The 15,362-nt window shown below is 42.7% G+C and overlaps 1 protein-coding gene across 6 annotated transcripts in view; it reads right to left on the bottom strand.

Moving 5' to 3' along the window:
• Window positions 1-4,294: 4,294 nt before the first annotated feature.
• Window positions 4,295-15,362, bottom strand: part of ASB9 (ankyrin repeat and SOCS box containing 9) — a 29,170-nt gene continuing 18,102 nt past the window's right edge. For 3 of the 6 annotated variants that reach the window (XM_009197231.3, XM_003917431.3, XM_017954299.3), the window contains 4 exons: window positions 13,298-13,448; window positions 10,737-10,871; window positions 9,083-9,274; window positions 4,295-4,942 (listed from right to left, as the gene is read on the bottom strand). In XM_009197231.3, coding sequence (XP_009195495.1) covers window positions 4,818-4,942; window positions 9,083-9,274; window positions 10,737-10,871; window positions 13,298-13,448 — 603 coding nt within the window. In that variant the 3' untranslated portion in view covers window positions 4,295-4,817. Of the gene's footprint in view, window positions 4,943-9,017; window positions 9,275-10,736; window positions 10,872-13,297; window positions 13,449-15,362 lie in introns of all 6 variants that reach the window. The other 3 variants (XM_009197232.3, XM_003917430.3, XM_009197234.3) reach the window with 2 other exon arrangements.

Genomic DNA, 15,362 nt, shown 5'->3' with positions numbered 1-15,362 from the left:
CATGTTTATCTAGTAAAGTTAACTTTCCCACTCTTGAAGTCAATTACTTTACATCTTTCTTATCCTCCAACCTCCAAAGTCACCTCCCTATAATCACTTTTTCTGTTTTGTTGGCGAATAGAAATTATCCAAGCTTGTATTTCCCTGAGCTCAGGAACATTTGTGCTGCAGAGTTGAAGGTTATGGTTCCCCAGAGGCAAGTGCCTTCTGTGATGAGTGCCCACTTTCTTGGCTTGCATTTCTGAAACTCACCGAGGGAATCATGCTAGATTTTCCCAGGACCGGAAGATGGAGAGCACTTGGAGACCTAGGGTGGAATTTGCTAACATGGAGAGACTTTAATTCTCCAAGACTAAAGGGGATCTGGGGTTTGGGAATGGGTCCCAGAAGCTGGTGCTCGTGTCCTCTTCCCACATAATAGCTTGTGTTGGAGAGGTGGCACAGCATTAAGAGGGAATGGCTACAGGGTCTCTGTAGGAAGGCTGGGTCTCAGGCACTAGGGCTCCCAGCCCCAGCCTGAACATTACGTTACATGGTTGCCTCGGAGCCTCCTGCCTCCAAAGAACCACATGGGTCTAGACTACAAACATCATTAGTGGCCCCCTGGACCTAAGATGAGAGGGCCCTTTTTATATGTTCTGGGCAACACAAGCCCGTGATATCTCTGCTTAACCCTTCAGTGGAGTCCATATTGTGATTAATGTTGAATTTCCAGCCCAGGTTGATGGTGGTTAAGGATCAATTAAATTCTCTTTAGAGAACTAAAAAGGACATTCTTTAAACCTTATGTTGCAAAGTAAAATGCAGACCCGCTACATTTGATTCTGCACAATGCAACTCAGAGGAATAAATTTCTACCACTGACTTTCTGAAGCACATTCTTAAGCAAAATGCACAAAATGTGAATTGAATGAAAATCAGGGTGATACTATACTATCCCCAGTTTTCATGGTCATAGCTCAACATTTACAATATAAATACTTAGGCTGCCAAGTGTGATACAACAGAGGTGTCTTCTTGAATGAATGACACATCAACACTTAGCATATCACATTAAAATTCCCACACAGACCTGTAGAACCATCTGATTTTTACGGTATTAAAAAAAACCCCAAGCTTTTCAAAAGGGCATTGAAAGTTAGAAAATCTCGTATCTTCAAGGAATGAGTAAAGAGGCCTTGGGTGGGAAAGGAAGTGAGCAGGAATCAATTTTACTTGCTTCGGTCTCACAATGGATTTTGCAAAGTAAAGGGTAGAAAATCAATCTTGTCAAATCAGTGAGAATTTATACACTCGAAGGAGTCAAAAGGTCTTCGAGGGTATATCAGGTAGTAGCACATTCTTCTCCTTTATCACACATAGAGGCGATAGCATGAAGATTGAACCCTTTTCTATACTGAGAGGACCCTGCCAAGGATTTTGGCCATGTTTCTCATCCAGAAGAGCCCAAGACAGAACCAATCCTGAGACTGACTTCCTTAGTCTCCCAGTCCAAACACCTTGAAGGGCAGGATGGAAGCAAGACATAGGAAGCCCTGGCTGTTCCTGTTCTTTACTCACAAAAACAAAAAAAACAAAAAAACAAAAACAAAAAACAAACCCTCCAGACTACGTCTAACAGAAAAAAAGGGCCACATGACACAAAACTGTGGGTGGTCTCTGGATGATAAGAACCATCTCGGCTGACAACTAGCAGGAAAAGAGACCTCAGTCCTACAACTGCAAGGAACTGAATTCTGCCAACAACCAGTGAGCTCAGAAGACCTCTGAGCCCCAACACCTTGATTGCAGCCGTGTGAGACCCCCGCAAAGCCGAGAATGCGGCCACCCCATCCCTGAAATTCTGACCTACAGAAATTATGAGATAATCAATGGGCATTATTTCACCACCTACTGACTATGTTAAGTTCCTTAACCCCTCTGTACCCCAATCTATAAAATCAGGATAAGAACTGTAAGGGTTTGAGGGAAGGTTTATAAATCATGAATGCATCATGCCTGGCTTTCAGCAAGCCCTCTAGAATGGGAGCTATTATTTAGTTGGTTTTGATGCTGGCCTGGTCTGAGGCTGAAGCCCTAATGCTGGGCTTTTATCATATTATGAAGGTGGAAACCTCATGCTCCAGAGTAGACAGCTGAGCACATCTTAGACCCTCATTTCTGAGCCCCTAATGTCTACTTAATGGCTGGCCACTGCGACCTGGTACATGGAGTATCAGCCCATGTCAATTAGCCCCATTACAAACCCTGAAGAAATAAGCCATCCTTTCCTGGTCCCTTCCTCTTGCCTTCCTCTTTCATCGTAACATGAATTGTGCTAGCGATGGGCACCAAGTAGCCAGCATGTGTACTAAATAAAAGCAAGTAATATGTAGTACAATGACAATGAGATTGGTTGACAATAAATGTGTTGTTTGCAATCTAAAAACAGACAAAATGATCATTTAAAAAAGATGGGTTCATGAGTTTATGTCCATCATTCATAAAGGTAGGGTCTATTCAATGCCACTTAACCAGCTTTGATGATAGAATGTATGAGGTTTTGCCAGGTTGAAATGATAAAGCATTCAAAGGTATATGCCACTTATAAATATAACCACATCTAGACTCATAACAGATTCTGTATTTAAATATAATATTCTTTTTGAGCATGGCTAAGTGAAGTCTTTTGAAATTTTCCTAAATAGCCATGAGTGAAGTGGTAATGGTATTTTTCCCATCTGTAGGGATGACCATCTATTATATGGACTTGCAAATTGATTGTCTGGACTATCTTCTAAGAAGAAAAAAATGCTGTTCTAATAATTGTTACAGTTCTGGGTTAAACTCAGTGGATTTGACTGAGGGAAGATTAACATAAGCAAGCGTCTGATACATTTTATGAGAAACCATGTTATTTTCTAAACTGGTACTTTCAAAAAGAAAACCATAGCAAAATGTCTACAGCTCCTCACCCCTTAGCAAATGACTCTGACCAGAGTATAACATCCAAGAAATCAAATATCTTTACCTGTCTTGTTCCTTACCACCCTGGTGCCTAGAATAGTGCCTGGTACAGACATGGGAGTTCATCACATATTTTCTAAGCAAATGAACTAAAAGAATTTCCTAGTGGCAGGATGTTGATGTTAATTAATGGCATAAATCCTAAGCAATACATGTAAACATGATCAGATGAAGAATTTTTTAAAAGTAGGAGGTGAAGTTCTGTAAAAAAGTAGGAGGTAAAGTTCTGTAGTCACATTTGAATTATTGTGTACATAGGAAGAGAAGGAAACCCGGTGTCAGTGGAATCTATCACTACAAAGTTTTCATTCTTGAATGGAAATTTCCAGAGCTTATGTTGTAAACCATTTTATGATGGGTCATTTATGAGGAGCAAACCGTTCGCTTAAGTGACTATGTGACAACAGTGCCATCTGCTGGGAAACTAGCTGTGCATTTTAGACTAATATTCTGGAGTGTTTCATACAGCAAATTGAATTTAAAATTACAGAAAAACTATATTGGAAATAGATTTAGAGATCATCTAGACCATATGTAATCTTACAGGTAAGGATTTGACATAAGGAGTTACAATACTTTCTTTCTTTCGATTGATGCAATGGAGCCCCAAATTCATCTCTCAGAGAAGTAACTGAAACTACAGCCATCATTACTAAATTATATCACAGTGTTCCTGTAAATATGAAACTGAAAGGCAGTAAAAAAATCCATTCATCGTGCCTCCAAAGAACACTGTTCAATAGAAATCTGTTCAATGATGGAGCAATGGAACTTTCTTCCGCAATCTGTACCTGCACTGTTCAATACAGTAGCCACTACATTTGTGCATATTTTGCACGTGAAATGTGGCTAATGACACCGAGAAACTGGATTTTAAATTTTACCTAATTTTAATTAATTTATGTTTTTAAATAGACACATGGCTACAGCAGTGTTTCTCAACCTGGGCACTACAGTATTAACATTTTGGACTGGAAAGTTCTTTGTGGTGGGGCTGTCCTATACATTCTAAGAGGCTTAGCAGCATTCCAGACCTCTACTCACTAGATGCCTGTAGCACCCCCTTCCCTCAGTTGTGACAAACAAAATGTCTCCAGGTATTGAACATCCCTGGGTAACAAAATTAACCCCAGTGGAGAACCACCAAACTAGTGGCTACTGTATTAGGCAGCAAGATTCGAGAATATGCTTAATATGTATAGTGTTTTGGTTGAAAAAAAGAACTGGCCCCCATACTATGCTAGGACAGTAGTGGTTCTGTCCTAAGAACAGGGAAGGTTAAAACAAATTAGACAAGCCAAGAAATACATTTCTTTATTCTCATTCCCATAGAGCAGAGATGGAACAAGGATAGTGATGCTGGAAAATCCTGCCTCGATCAAATCATCACCTAAGTTAACATCAGAAAACCTGTATTTGAATCTGACCCCTCTATCCTTGCTCTGGAAAACTGAACATCTTGACCCAGTTGCTGTGAGGGCTAAATTAGATGATGCAGAATGTGCTTGGCATGCAGTAGATATGCAAAACAATAACTTATGACACTCTCCAAGCAGGGAAAAAAGTCTTCAGGCCTTCTAACTAATAGTAGAAACGTATGCAGTGTGTTTCAACTCTGGCCTCAGAGTTTAACAAATACAAAATTGAATCAAAAAAATTAGTCAAACTCTATAAGCAAGTTTATAACAAATACAAATCTAATCGAAAAAAACTAGTCAAATTCTATAAACCCAACTTGATTTTAAAATTCTAGTGGCTACAACACTCAATAATGTTTTCACGTCGTTTGTGAATCCATTCCCTCGATGCATTTAAAGATGTAGGAGAAACTGTTTCAGATCCTCTGGGAGGACGAGTTTGGTTATCTTATGATGCTGCTGGATTCCAAAGCACTTCCGAATTCTAAGGCGGCATAACTGCATCAAAGAAGGGGGCCCTGGAGAAAGATCATAAGACAAGTCACACAGCGGTGTTATTGATCTAAGACTTCTCCTTTTTAAAAAAAAAAAAAAAAAAAAAAAAAAGCATACAAGATAGAACATTGTTACAAGGAAATAATATTGAACTACTTAAGATCATTTTCTGGGATTTTTTTGTAGAAGGCATTTTTAGTCTATGTTCTTTCTTTTCTGGTAGCTAATTGAAATAAGCTTGTTACGTTTTAATTTAGAGCAGAGTGAAAGAAATTTAAAGCTTAGCCTCACTAATGGAGGCTTAAGTAAGCTAACTTGGGAATTACACAGCTACACAAAAATTCCAATAATAAAAATAAAATTATGTTTAATGGTATTGTTATCTTTTACCTTTAAAAATAAGGGCGTATTTCTAGATGCAAACATTTTTATAACTTGAGCAATTTAAGGTATTCAAATATAATGAGCTCACAGTGAATCCCTAAGAGTATGTTAAGTCATGTTTGTTTTTATATTCTGTATTCAGAGCTATTCCAATGCTTCAATTCACAGGTGAAAAGTCAACTAGCTAGCACAAACCTTGCTTAGGGAACACTCAACAGTTTACATTTTAGGACAGTGGTTCACAACTGGGAGGCAGCTCAGGGAAGGAAAGGAGGAGATCATTTTGCTCTTCAGGGGACATTTGGCAGTATCTGGAGACATTTTTGGTTGCCAAAACTTGAGGAAGGGTGCTACTGGCATCTAATGGGAGAGGCCAATGATGCTTCTAAACATCCCCAAGTACACAGGACAGCCCCCAACTGATCCAAAATGTCAATAGCGTCAAGGTTGAGAAACTCCGTTATAGGGCAAAAGGATGGGGAATGATTTTCCATGCCCACTTCCCCCCAGCCCGCCCCCATTCCTGCATCAAATTGTAATGGGAATCTTCTTCTGGTTATTTTTTAAAAAGCAAAACTATATACCCTCAAGAACTCCATAAAGCCATAGCCCTTAATCCAGGTAGCACTTCAGACTCACCTGGGGTGGGGGCACATTCAACCACATGGACGCTGAGTCCCCCCAACCAGAGATGTTGCTTCAATTATTGTTGGGTGAAGCCCAAGCATCCGGATTTTCTAAAGGCAGTTGCCCAAGGTCATCTGAGTGTGCGGTCAGGGTTGAGAACACAGCCAAAAGGATACTGTGGTGTCTATTTTCCTATAGCATCACCACCAACTACAGGATCAACTGAGTTAACTTATCTCTCAAGGTGATGGAGAACAAGGAGAGATGGAACTCGACACATATACAATCAAAAAAATACTTGCAGTATTTTAAACCAGGCCCTAACAGAAGGGCCCTGTTGGAGTAAGGCACCTATGAGATTATGCCCAGTATACTCAAAGCATATAATAATGAATGGCTTCCCAGTGTTCTCAAGGCATATGTATTAACGAGCAGCAAAAACCACACTGTGGGGAAACTGAACCTAATCTAACCTCACTAAGGAATGTTGAAAGATGTGACTGATCATCTGTGCTAGAAACGCTGTCAGAGGCAACCGTAGGAGGTACTGATAAAGCATTACAAATAACCAGATCTCAGAGCAGACCTGATAGAGAATTAAGAAAAGCAGGATGTCACAGGAAACTCAGTGTATTAATAACTACTGATGCCAACTGAAGGCTGCTAACTGTTTACTACAAGAAAGACAATGTAAAACAACTGTAGCTTCAAGTCCATAGACACAGAGCTGAAAACCCACTACAGATTTGCACTCACTCGCTGGCACCTGCAAACATTCAAGGGGTTTGCTTTGCTCGATAATAAAACCAGCTAATTGTCTACTTATGAATCATCATATTCCTTTGGGCCTTCATTTCTTTTTTCCCCCAGCAACAACCATTGATGTTTTTTGTTTTTGTTTTTGAGACGGAGTCTCGCTGTGTCGCCCAGGCTGGAGTGCAGTGGCATGATCTCGGTTCACTGCAAGCTCCACCTCCCAGGTTCACACCTTTCTCCTGCCTCAGTCTCCTGAGTACCTGGGACTACAGGCGCCCACCACCACACTCGGCTAATTTTTTTGTATTTTTACTAGAAACGGAGTTTCACTGTGTTAGCCAGGATGGTCTCTATCTCCTGACCTCGTGATGCACCCACCTCGGCCTCCCAAAGTGCAGAGATTACAGGCATGAGCGAGCCACCGTGCCCGGCCAGCAACCACCATTGATGTTTTAAAGCCAGAGTGTACTGGGTGAGGGGGATGGGGGCTGCGGTCGTGCTGGGCTGACAGTCATTTCTAGGTTTTAATTGAGCAAACACTGCCTTAGATGCTTATCAAGGGTGAGGTAGTAATATTCTTGAAATCTTTTCCCTTTTCTCAGAAAAAGGGAAAATCTTACCTTTCCTAACACCCACGCAAAGCCCAAATTCAGAACATGGTTGGGTTTTACCAACATTCTCATGTTGCCATACCATTGAAAGAGGACAGTAATGGAATAAATTCCCTTCCCCAGGAAAGAGAGAAACAGGCAGACTGAAGCAAATGAATTTAGGGGCACCCAGAGACAGAAACTGCAGTGAGCAATCCACAGGTCTAGTTTTCTGCACTTGCCTGGCCCCATTTCCTGTGGGCTCCAAGCCCTCTGAGAGGTGACTATACCAAAACCCCAAAAGTGACTCATGGAGGCAAAACAAGTGGTGATTCTCTCCAGCAGCAAATGACATCTCATAAACTAGTGGGATCATTGGCCACACTGTCACCATGCAAAACATAAATTCAAAATGAAAGTAATTACTGTCTCTAGGAAAGGCTTTGGGAAACGAAGCAGAAGGGAAAAGCCAGGGGAGGCGATCTGAGAATGCTATGAGGTTGTTTGATGGAGGAGGTGACATATACCTCCTACATTAACATATGCCCTACATTATGACTGAGGGGGACCTGAGGCACTTTTGTCTTTGTGAATCCCTTTCTCAATTAAAACAATTAAACATTCCATTTCACAACTGTGTTGGTATAAAGATGATTACAATCCACATTGTTCTATTCATTTTTTATTCTGATTTTTTAAAAATTAAGGTATTTTTATGGGCCTTGTAGACACACAACTTTTTCAAAACAAGTAATTATTAAAATGCAGATAGAACTGTTCCGTGATCATCCCACTGCTTAACTGAAAGGGGCCTCTACTGGACTGTTCCTTGTGCCTGGAGTCAGTCTTTTCTGCCTGCCCAGCTCTGCTCCGGAGCATAGGCCTTGTTCGGCATGTCCCTAGGCAGGGACTTGACTGCAAGCACCCCGGGGCAGTGAGAGTAGGAGGAAGGAGGATTCCTTAGCCCACTGTACAGTTCTGCCCAAGGCCAACCCTACTGCTCATCACGTGGGGAGAAAGTAACTAGATTGTATAACATCAGAATCCTTCTGGTAGGAAGGTCTGCTTCAAAGTCCCAGAATCCCTAAGAGTTCAGAGTCCACACTCCAGTAAGAAAAGAAGCACTGAGCTGATTGCTCAACTGCCTCTGAGCCCATGAAGATTGCAACAGGGTGGCTCCCCAACTTGAGGTGTCTCTGTTCCCCAGCCCAGCCCAGGCCTCAAAGCCCTACTTCCATACACACCGCTCAACCACAATATTTCACTGTTTGAGTTGGGAGTCTCAGTTCTTACTTGTAGAGAAGTGTGGACTTCTCATTGGCTAATTTATAGTAGTAAATGTCTTTGGATTGGTGTGAACTCTAAACTCTTAAAGAGCTGCATTTTAAGCCCAGAAACCAAGTGTCCAGTAGTCTGGCCCATCTGTGGTGCAGCAAGATATCCTGGGGCCTCATGCAACCCCGAAGAGTCCTCTGCTGCCTCATTCTAAAGCATGTTTTAAATAAATGTAATACTAAAATTTTAAAACAGTATCTTAATTTTTAAAAAACTGGCCTGCCCCATAATGAATATTCGATCATCCCCAAAATCTGTATCCAATATGCTAAATAGCAGGAGTTAGTTACTGTACTGTGACCAGTACTGTATCTCATTGAATATTGAATTATCTCAACTTCCCCAGACTTGGTGATGGCAGAGAATGATCTTTGTATAGGATTGGGAGCCAGAAATTGCCAAATACCTGCCTTTCACTAGAGCCTCAAGGGGTGTCAACAGATTAGGGCTTAGGTTTTGGCAAAGAAGCACCTTCTCTCTCCAAGAAGAGCCGCGCCAAAGGGCTGTCTGGAGGCACCAGCTCCACAGGACGTTTGCCTTCAGCATTCTTGGCCTGGGTGTCTGCTCCAAAATCCATGAGCAGGCAGGCCAGCTCTTCACTGGCGGTCCTGGCCACTGCATGAAGTGGGGAATCCTGACCTTTCCCTTGGTTCACGTCTGCTCCTAAACAGTCACAAGAAGAAAAAAGAGTCAGCAAGGAGCAGAATCCAACCATCCCCCTTTTCAAAGCCCTGAGCCCCAAAATTTCCTAACAAGAGGGGATCCATACGGAGCACAGTAATCCTGGAAAAATGGGAGATGATTTGATTCCATTTTATAATGTGGGGAAAATCCCATCTGATAATGTTACTGAATGTACAGCATGAGCGATATAGCACAGAAAGTTAAAAATTTGCCTTTCAGCACTGTACATAGGCATCACGCATATAAGAAAAATCCTAGTGATGTAAAAGCTCCACATTATTATTAATGGAACCTAAGTATTAGCCAGTACAGCCTGAGGGAGAGGCTAGATGGTAAAATCCAGCCTACACCAAGCAGCCAAATTCACCTGGTGTGCAGCTGCCACAGGGTGTAAAACTGGGCACTTGGGACTGGTGATTTGGACTCTGAAAAGCAACCAACTCATGGGGGTATCCCCTGGATTGGACTGGCCAATCCCAAGATCACAGGGGAGGTGGCAAAGTTCTCCCCTTCAGGAGTAAGGTGGATTTCTAGGACTGTCCCCACCCAGTTCCACTCCTACACTCTTAACAAATCCCCACCCCAGCCTAGATCCTGGCTTTCACTGTGACATGTGGGAACATGTGGCTTTGCCTGAGCTGCCATCTCTCTGGTAAAATGAAAATCTATGTCCACTCAACAAATGTTAACTGATCTGATCTTGTATTGTTCTTGACTTTGTGAGGGATACCAAACACGGCCCCTTCCAGGCTAGAAGCTTAAAATCTGCCCAGAGTGGCAGAGGTGGGGTGGGCGGTGGGGGAGAGACAGAGACTGCATCTCTTAATTCACAGCAATGCCTGCCAGATGAGGAGGAGCCAATAAGGACTATAACAACATTCATTGGGAAACAGATTACTGAAGCCTTAAAGAATAAACAGGACTCAGATAATGAAAGAGGTGATGAAATGGTGTTCCAGGTGTTGAGAAGGGGGCTGGACAACAGCAGGGAGGTGAAAAGAAATAAGGGCACATACGCCTTTTCAAGGAAAATATAGTATTTGCAATGGGGCAAGTTCAGTATTTAAACCAAAGAGAACTGGTGAAGGTCCCAAATAGGAAGATTCAACACTAATCCAACAGCTTCGCAAGTTATGCAGGGCTTAATAATGTGACTGGCCAAATGTAGGGAGACAGAGGAAAGGGAGGAGAAACCAATAATCATTGAGGACCACCCTGAGAAGAGGCATCATCATCATCATCCTCATCCTCATTAGGAGTGAGAGAACTGAAGTTCAAACAGTGTGAAATAATTCCCCAAGGGAACACAGTCAATATGAACCCTGACCTTGTCCAACTCCATTGCCCACACTAATTTCTCTCCTACAGCAGTAAGACGTTTAAAATACATTTAATTTACTTTTCATTTTCTTTTCTTGTTTTGGTTTGCTTTTTGCTTTACCTGACTCCAGAAGCTTCTTGACACAGGCCCTCTGTTGGTTTTCACAAGCCAAATAGAGTGGAGTGCCCAGGTGGCTGATCTTATGGTCAATGTTGCTCCCATAAGCTATGAGAGAGTCGACACACTCCACGTGGCCTGCAGCCCAAAGCAGGAGAAAAACAGTTACAAGTTCCCTTAGCTAGAAAGACAATGCCATCCCCATTTTGCATTAAATTTGGCAGCAGTTTATCCAGAGGACCAAAAGCAATTTCCTTTAATTAGAATCAGGAGTGATTTTATTTTATTTTGTTTTAGAGACAGAGTCTCGCTCTGTTGCCCAGGCTGGAGTGCAGGGGCGCAATCTCGGCTCACTGCAAGCTCCGCCTCCCGGGTTCACGCCATTCTCCTGCCTCAGGCTCCCAAGTAGCTGGCACTACAGGCGCCCGCCACCACGCCCGGCTAATTTTTCTGTATTTTTAGTAAAGACCGGGTTTCACCATGTTGCCCAGGCTGGTCTCAAACTCCTGAGATCAGGCAATCCGCCCACCTAGGCCTCCCAAAGTGCTGGGATTACAGGCATGACCCACCAGGCCCGGCCAAATCAGGAGTGATTTTTTTATTTTATTTATTTATTTTGTTTGAGACGGAGTCTGGCTCTGTCGCCCATGCCGGAGTGCAGTGGCGCGATCTCGGCTCACTGCAAGCTCCGCCTTCTGGGTTCACGCCGTTCTCCCGCCTCAGCCTTCTGAGTAGGTGGGACTACAGGCGCCCGCCACCACGCCAGGCTAATTTTTTTCTATTTTTAGTAGAGACGGGGTTTCACCGTGTTAGCCAGGATGGTCTCGATCTCCTGACCTTGTGATCCACCCACCTCAGCCTTCCAAAGTGCTGGCATTACAGGCGTGAGCCACCGCGCCCGGCCAGGAGTGATTTTAAACACTGCTATCAGTTAATGGTTTGACCACAGGATGCAATCTGCAACTACCGGTGAAACTCCATTTGAGTTTACTAGCCATGGTAACCAACCAGCAACCATCCACCTTTTCCAATTGTTTCTGGCTTTGTAGTTAGTCCATATGTAACAAATCTGCACGTTGTGCACATATACCCTAGAACTTAAAGTATAATAATAATAAAAAATAAACAAATAAATTAAATAAAATAAAATAAAATAAAAAAGTCTAAGCAGACAAATTGAAGTCAGAGTTGGGGAGAGATATGGAGGAACAGGACCTGAAGGTGGACCTCAAGAATAAAGGTCACAGTGTGGGCCACAGGACAGGGAAGGAAATTTACAACCTCTCCAAAGGCAGGCCCGGGAGAAACAGGCCACAGCGGGTATAGGCAAGGCTTAGAAGAAGCTGCCAAATCCAACATGAGCAGGGCCCAACCTGAAAAACTAAGCAAAAGCTGAATCACACTTCCTTGGTCCAGAATGTCAGATTTTGGACATTGCTCCTCTACGTTTCTCTTGCTGTATTTTAGTTCTATGTATGCAGCAAATATGATGAGTTAGGATGTTCTCAATAAATAAGTATCAACGCTTTGGGAGATCATTATAAGTGGGCTGGTCCAGTCAAATGGGAAGCCATTCTGTGAAAGCCACTGGAGGAACAGAAAGCCCTCTGGCAAGGTATGGTCATTATGATGATGACAAATTTGAGAAAATAAAAACTTGTGATTTTATGAGCTAAGACTATCAGAAAAAGTATAGCTTTAATGAAAAGAATTATCCCAAACTGTATACAACATCTTATAGTTTCAAAAATCGAAAGCTTATTTCATTTGGCAAACTTAAGTGTCACTGAGACAATGTTCTTTAAGGCCCTGAAATAGAAGAATATAATTTGTTTCATGAAATAACTTGATTTATATAAGGTCACGGGTATAACAACGGATTCCACAAATATTAATGGATAGTCTACTGTGTGCCAAGCCCTGTTCCAGTAATACAGCAGTGAAAAACATTCAAAATGCTCTAAAAGGGAGGCACTCAAACTTCCAGTGCACCAGAAAGCAGCCCGAGGGCTTATTAAACAAAACACAGGTGCTGAGCCCCATGCCCAGAGTTACTGATTCATGGGGCTGGAGTGGGGCTCAAGAATCTGTATTTGCAGCCAGGTCATGCTGGTGCTTCCAGTCCTGGGACTCCATTTTGAGAACTACTGCTCTAAAATATACCTCCTTTTCTTTCCTTCTTTCAGCAGTAAGATGTCCCTTGAAGGAGTGGGTTTTTTTGTGTTTTTTTTGTTTTTTTTTTTTTTTTTTTTTTTTTGAGACGGAGTCTCACGCTGTCGCCCAGGTTGGAGTGCAGTGGCGCGATCTCGGCTCACTGCAAGCTCCGCCTCCTGGGTTCACGCCATTCTCCTGCCTCAGCCTCCTGAGTAGCTGGGACTACAGGCGCCCGCCACCGCGCCCGGCGAATTTTTTGTATTTTTAGTAGAGACGGGGTTTCACTGTGGTCTCGATCTCCTGACCTTGTGATCCGCCCGCCTCGGCCTCCCAAAGTGCTGGGATTACAGGCGTGAGCCACCGCGCCCGGCCAGGAGTGGGTTTTAAAAGAAAATTCTCAACAGATTTACCTCTCCTGGCAGCTTCATGGATGGGAGATGCCAGATCACTCTCAGGTTGAACGCTGGCTCCGTGCTGCAGAAGCAAATTCACACAATCCCGGCTGCCGCTGACACAAGCATTAAACAGTGGAGTGTGCCAGTCTGTTGTCACACCATTCACCTGGAAAAAGAAGCTCCAGGATGAAGACAGGAAGGGGGATGTTTTGGGTTCAAAAGTAGGGTCCACCACTCTGAACATGTTATTTAACTTCTCTGAGCCTTAAATTCCTCAGCTATAAAATGGAGAAAAAAGTACCAAATTCCACAGGTTTTTGTGAAAAATGGAATTAGGGAGTGGCTATAAAGCATCAAAAATGTTACTCAATGTTTTATCTCTTCCATGCCCTCCCCAGGAACATGAACTTTGAAACTAGTTAGGATAATTTCAGTCGCTTACAAACTAATCCCTATTTTAAACTTCTTTCCTAGACCCATCCCACACCAGTTCAATTTCTTAACGGGTGCAAGAGGATTACTCTTGCTGCTGTGAGGAAATTGTTGAAATTGTTCACTGTAATTCTTAAAGTATAATTTAGAAAACTTTAAAAAACTTGACTTTCATACAAATATAGAATTAACACATACCAAAGATTTTATTCAACTCATTCATTAATGAGGGAACCAGTAAGATGGTAAGGCTGGCTCAAAAAAATATTTGGCCAGTCGCAGTGGCTCATGCCTGTAATCTCAGCACTTTGGAAGGCCGAGGCAGGTGGACTGCCTGAGCTCAGGAGTTCAAGACCAGCCTGGGCAACACGGTGAAACTCAGTCTCCATTAAAATACAAAAAATTAGCCGAGCATGGCAGCATGCGCCTGTAGTCCCAGCTACTCAGGAGGATTGCTTGAACCCGGGAGGCAGAGGTTGCAGTGAGCCGACATCATACCACTGCACTCCAGCCTGGGCGACAGAGCGAGACTCCGTCTCAAAAAAAAAAAAAAAAAAAAAGAAAAACTTATAAAACTTATATAGTCAACGGACTGCTGAAATATATTTGCTAATAGATACAAAACTCAGCCGGGCACGGTGGCTCACACCTGTAATCCCAGCACTTTGGGAGGCCAAGGTGGGCAGGTCACCTGAGGTCAGAAGTTCGAGACCAACCCGAGCAACATGATGAAACCCCATCTCTACTAAAAATACAAAAATGAGCCAAGTGTGGTGGCGTGTGCCTGTAATCCCAGCTACTCAGGAGGCTGAGGCAGGAGAATCACTTGAACCTGGGAGGTGGAGGTTGCAAGGAGCTGAGATCATGCCACTGTACTCCAGCCTGGGCGACAGAGTGAGACTCCATCTCAAAAATAAAAAAAATAAAAATATAAAAACTGGTTAATGTCCTATAGGGTCATAAAACTATAATCTTTGAGGCTATCTTTTCTAATGTTGGAAATCAGACAAATTTAGAAGTTAATGTCTAACTTCACAGTGTTTGGGCTATAATTACACAGTGAATAGAAAAGCCAAGCACAGACACATTCTTGTGTATCATTAAATGATTATTTGGTGACTCTTTTAAGCAATGATATTGTGAAGACAATGAATTCATTCTCAAACTCTACTTCCAAGCAGGGCCAGGACTAGAGTGAGGCACAAAGTTGCCCACGGTAAAAAATTTAAGGACATATTCATTTTTGGAATCACACAAATAGTGCAGGAGCCTGAGAACGAGCACCTCTTTCAAGTTTGTACCCTAGGTGTCTCTTGCTTCACTCACCTTGCCACTTTCCCTGTTTCCAAGTTTTGAATGTTTTCTTAGCCCAAATATAAATCTGGCAATGCACTCACCTCTGGCTCTTTACTAATCTTGGGACAAAGCCCGTTCTTTTTTTGGCATGGACAGGGTTGCTTCCGGTTCTGAATCCTCTCACCTACTCTACTCTCCTGCCATAAGGAATGACTTCAAGATACAAAAATTGCTCACGATCACTTCTGGGACTTTGCATTTGCTGTTGCCAGAAGATAGCAAGCCCATAATATCCCCCACCCCACCATTCAGTTACCTAACACCAAACAGGTCCATTTTTGCTGCTCTTGCA

This window comes from Papio anubis, chromosome X, assembly GCF_008728515.1.
Source record: "Papio anubis isolate 15944 chromosome X, Panubis1.0, whole genome shotgun sequence".
Lineage (NCBI taxonomy): Eukaryota > Metazoa > Chordata > Mammalia > Primates > Cercopithecidae > Papio > Papio anubis.
Note: the sequence above shows the minus strand (reverse complement) of the source record. Positions and strands in the feature narration are given on the sequence as shown.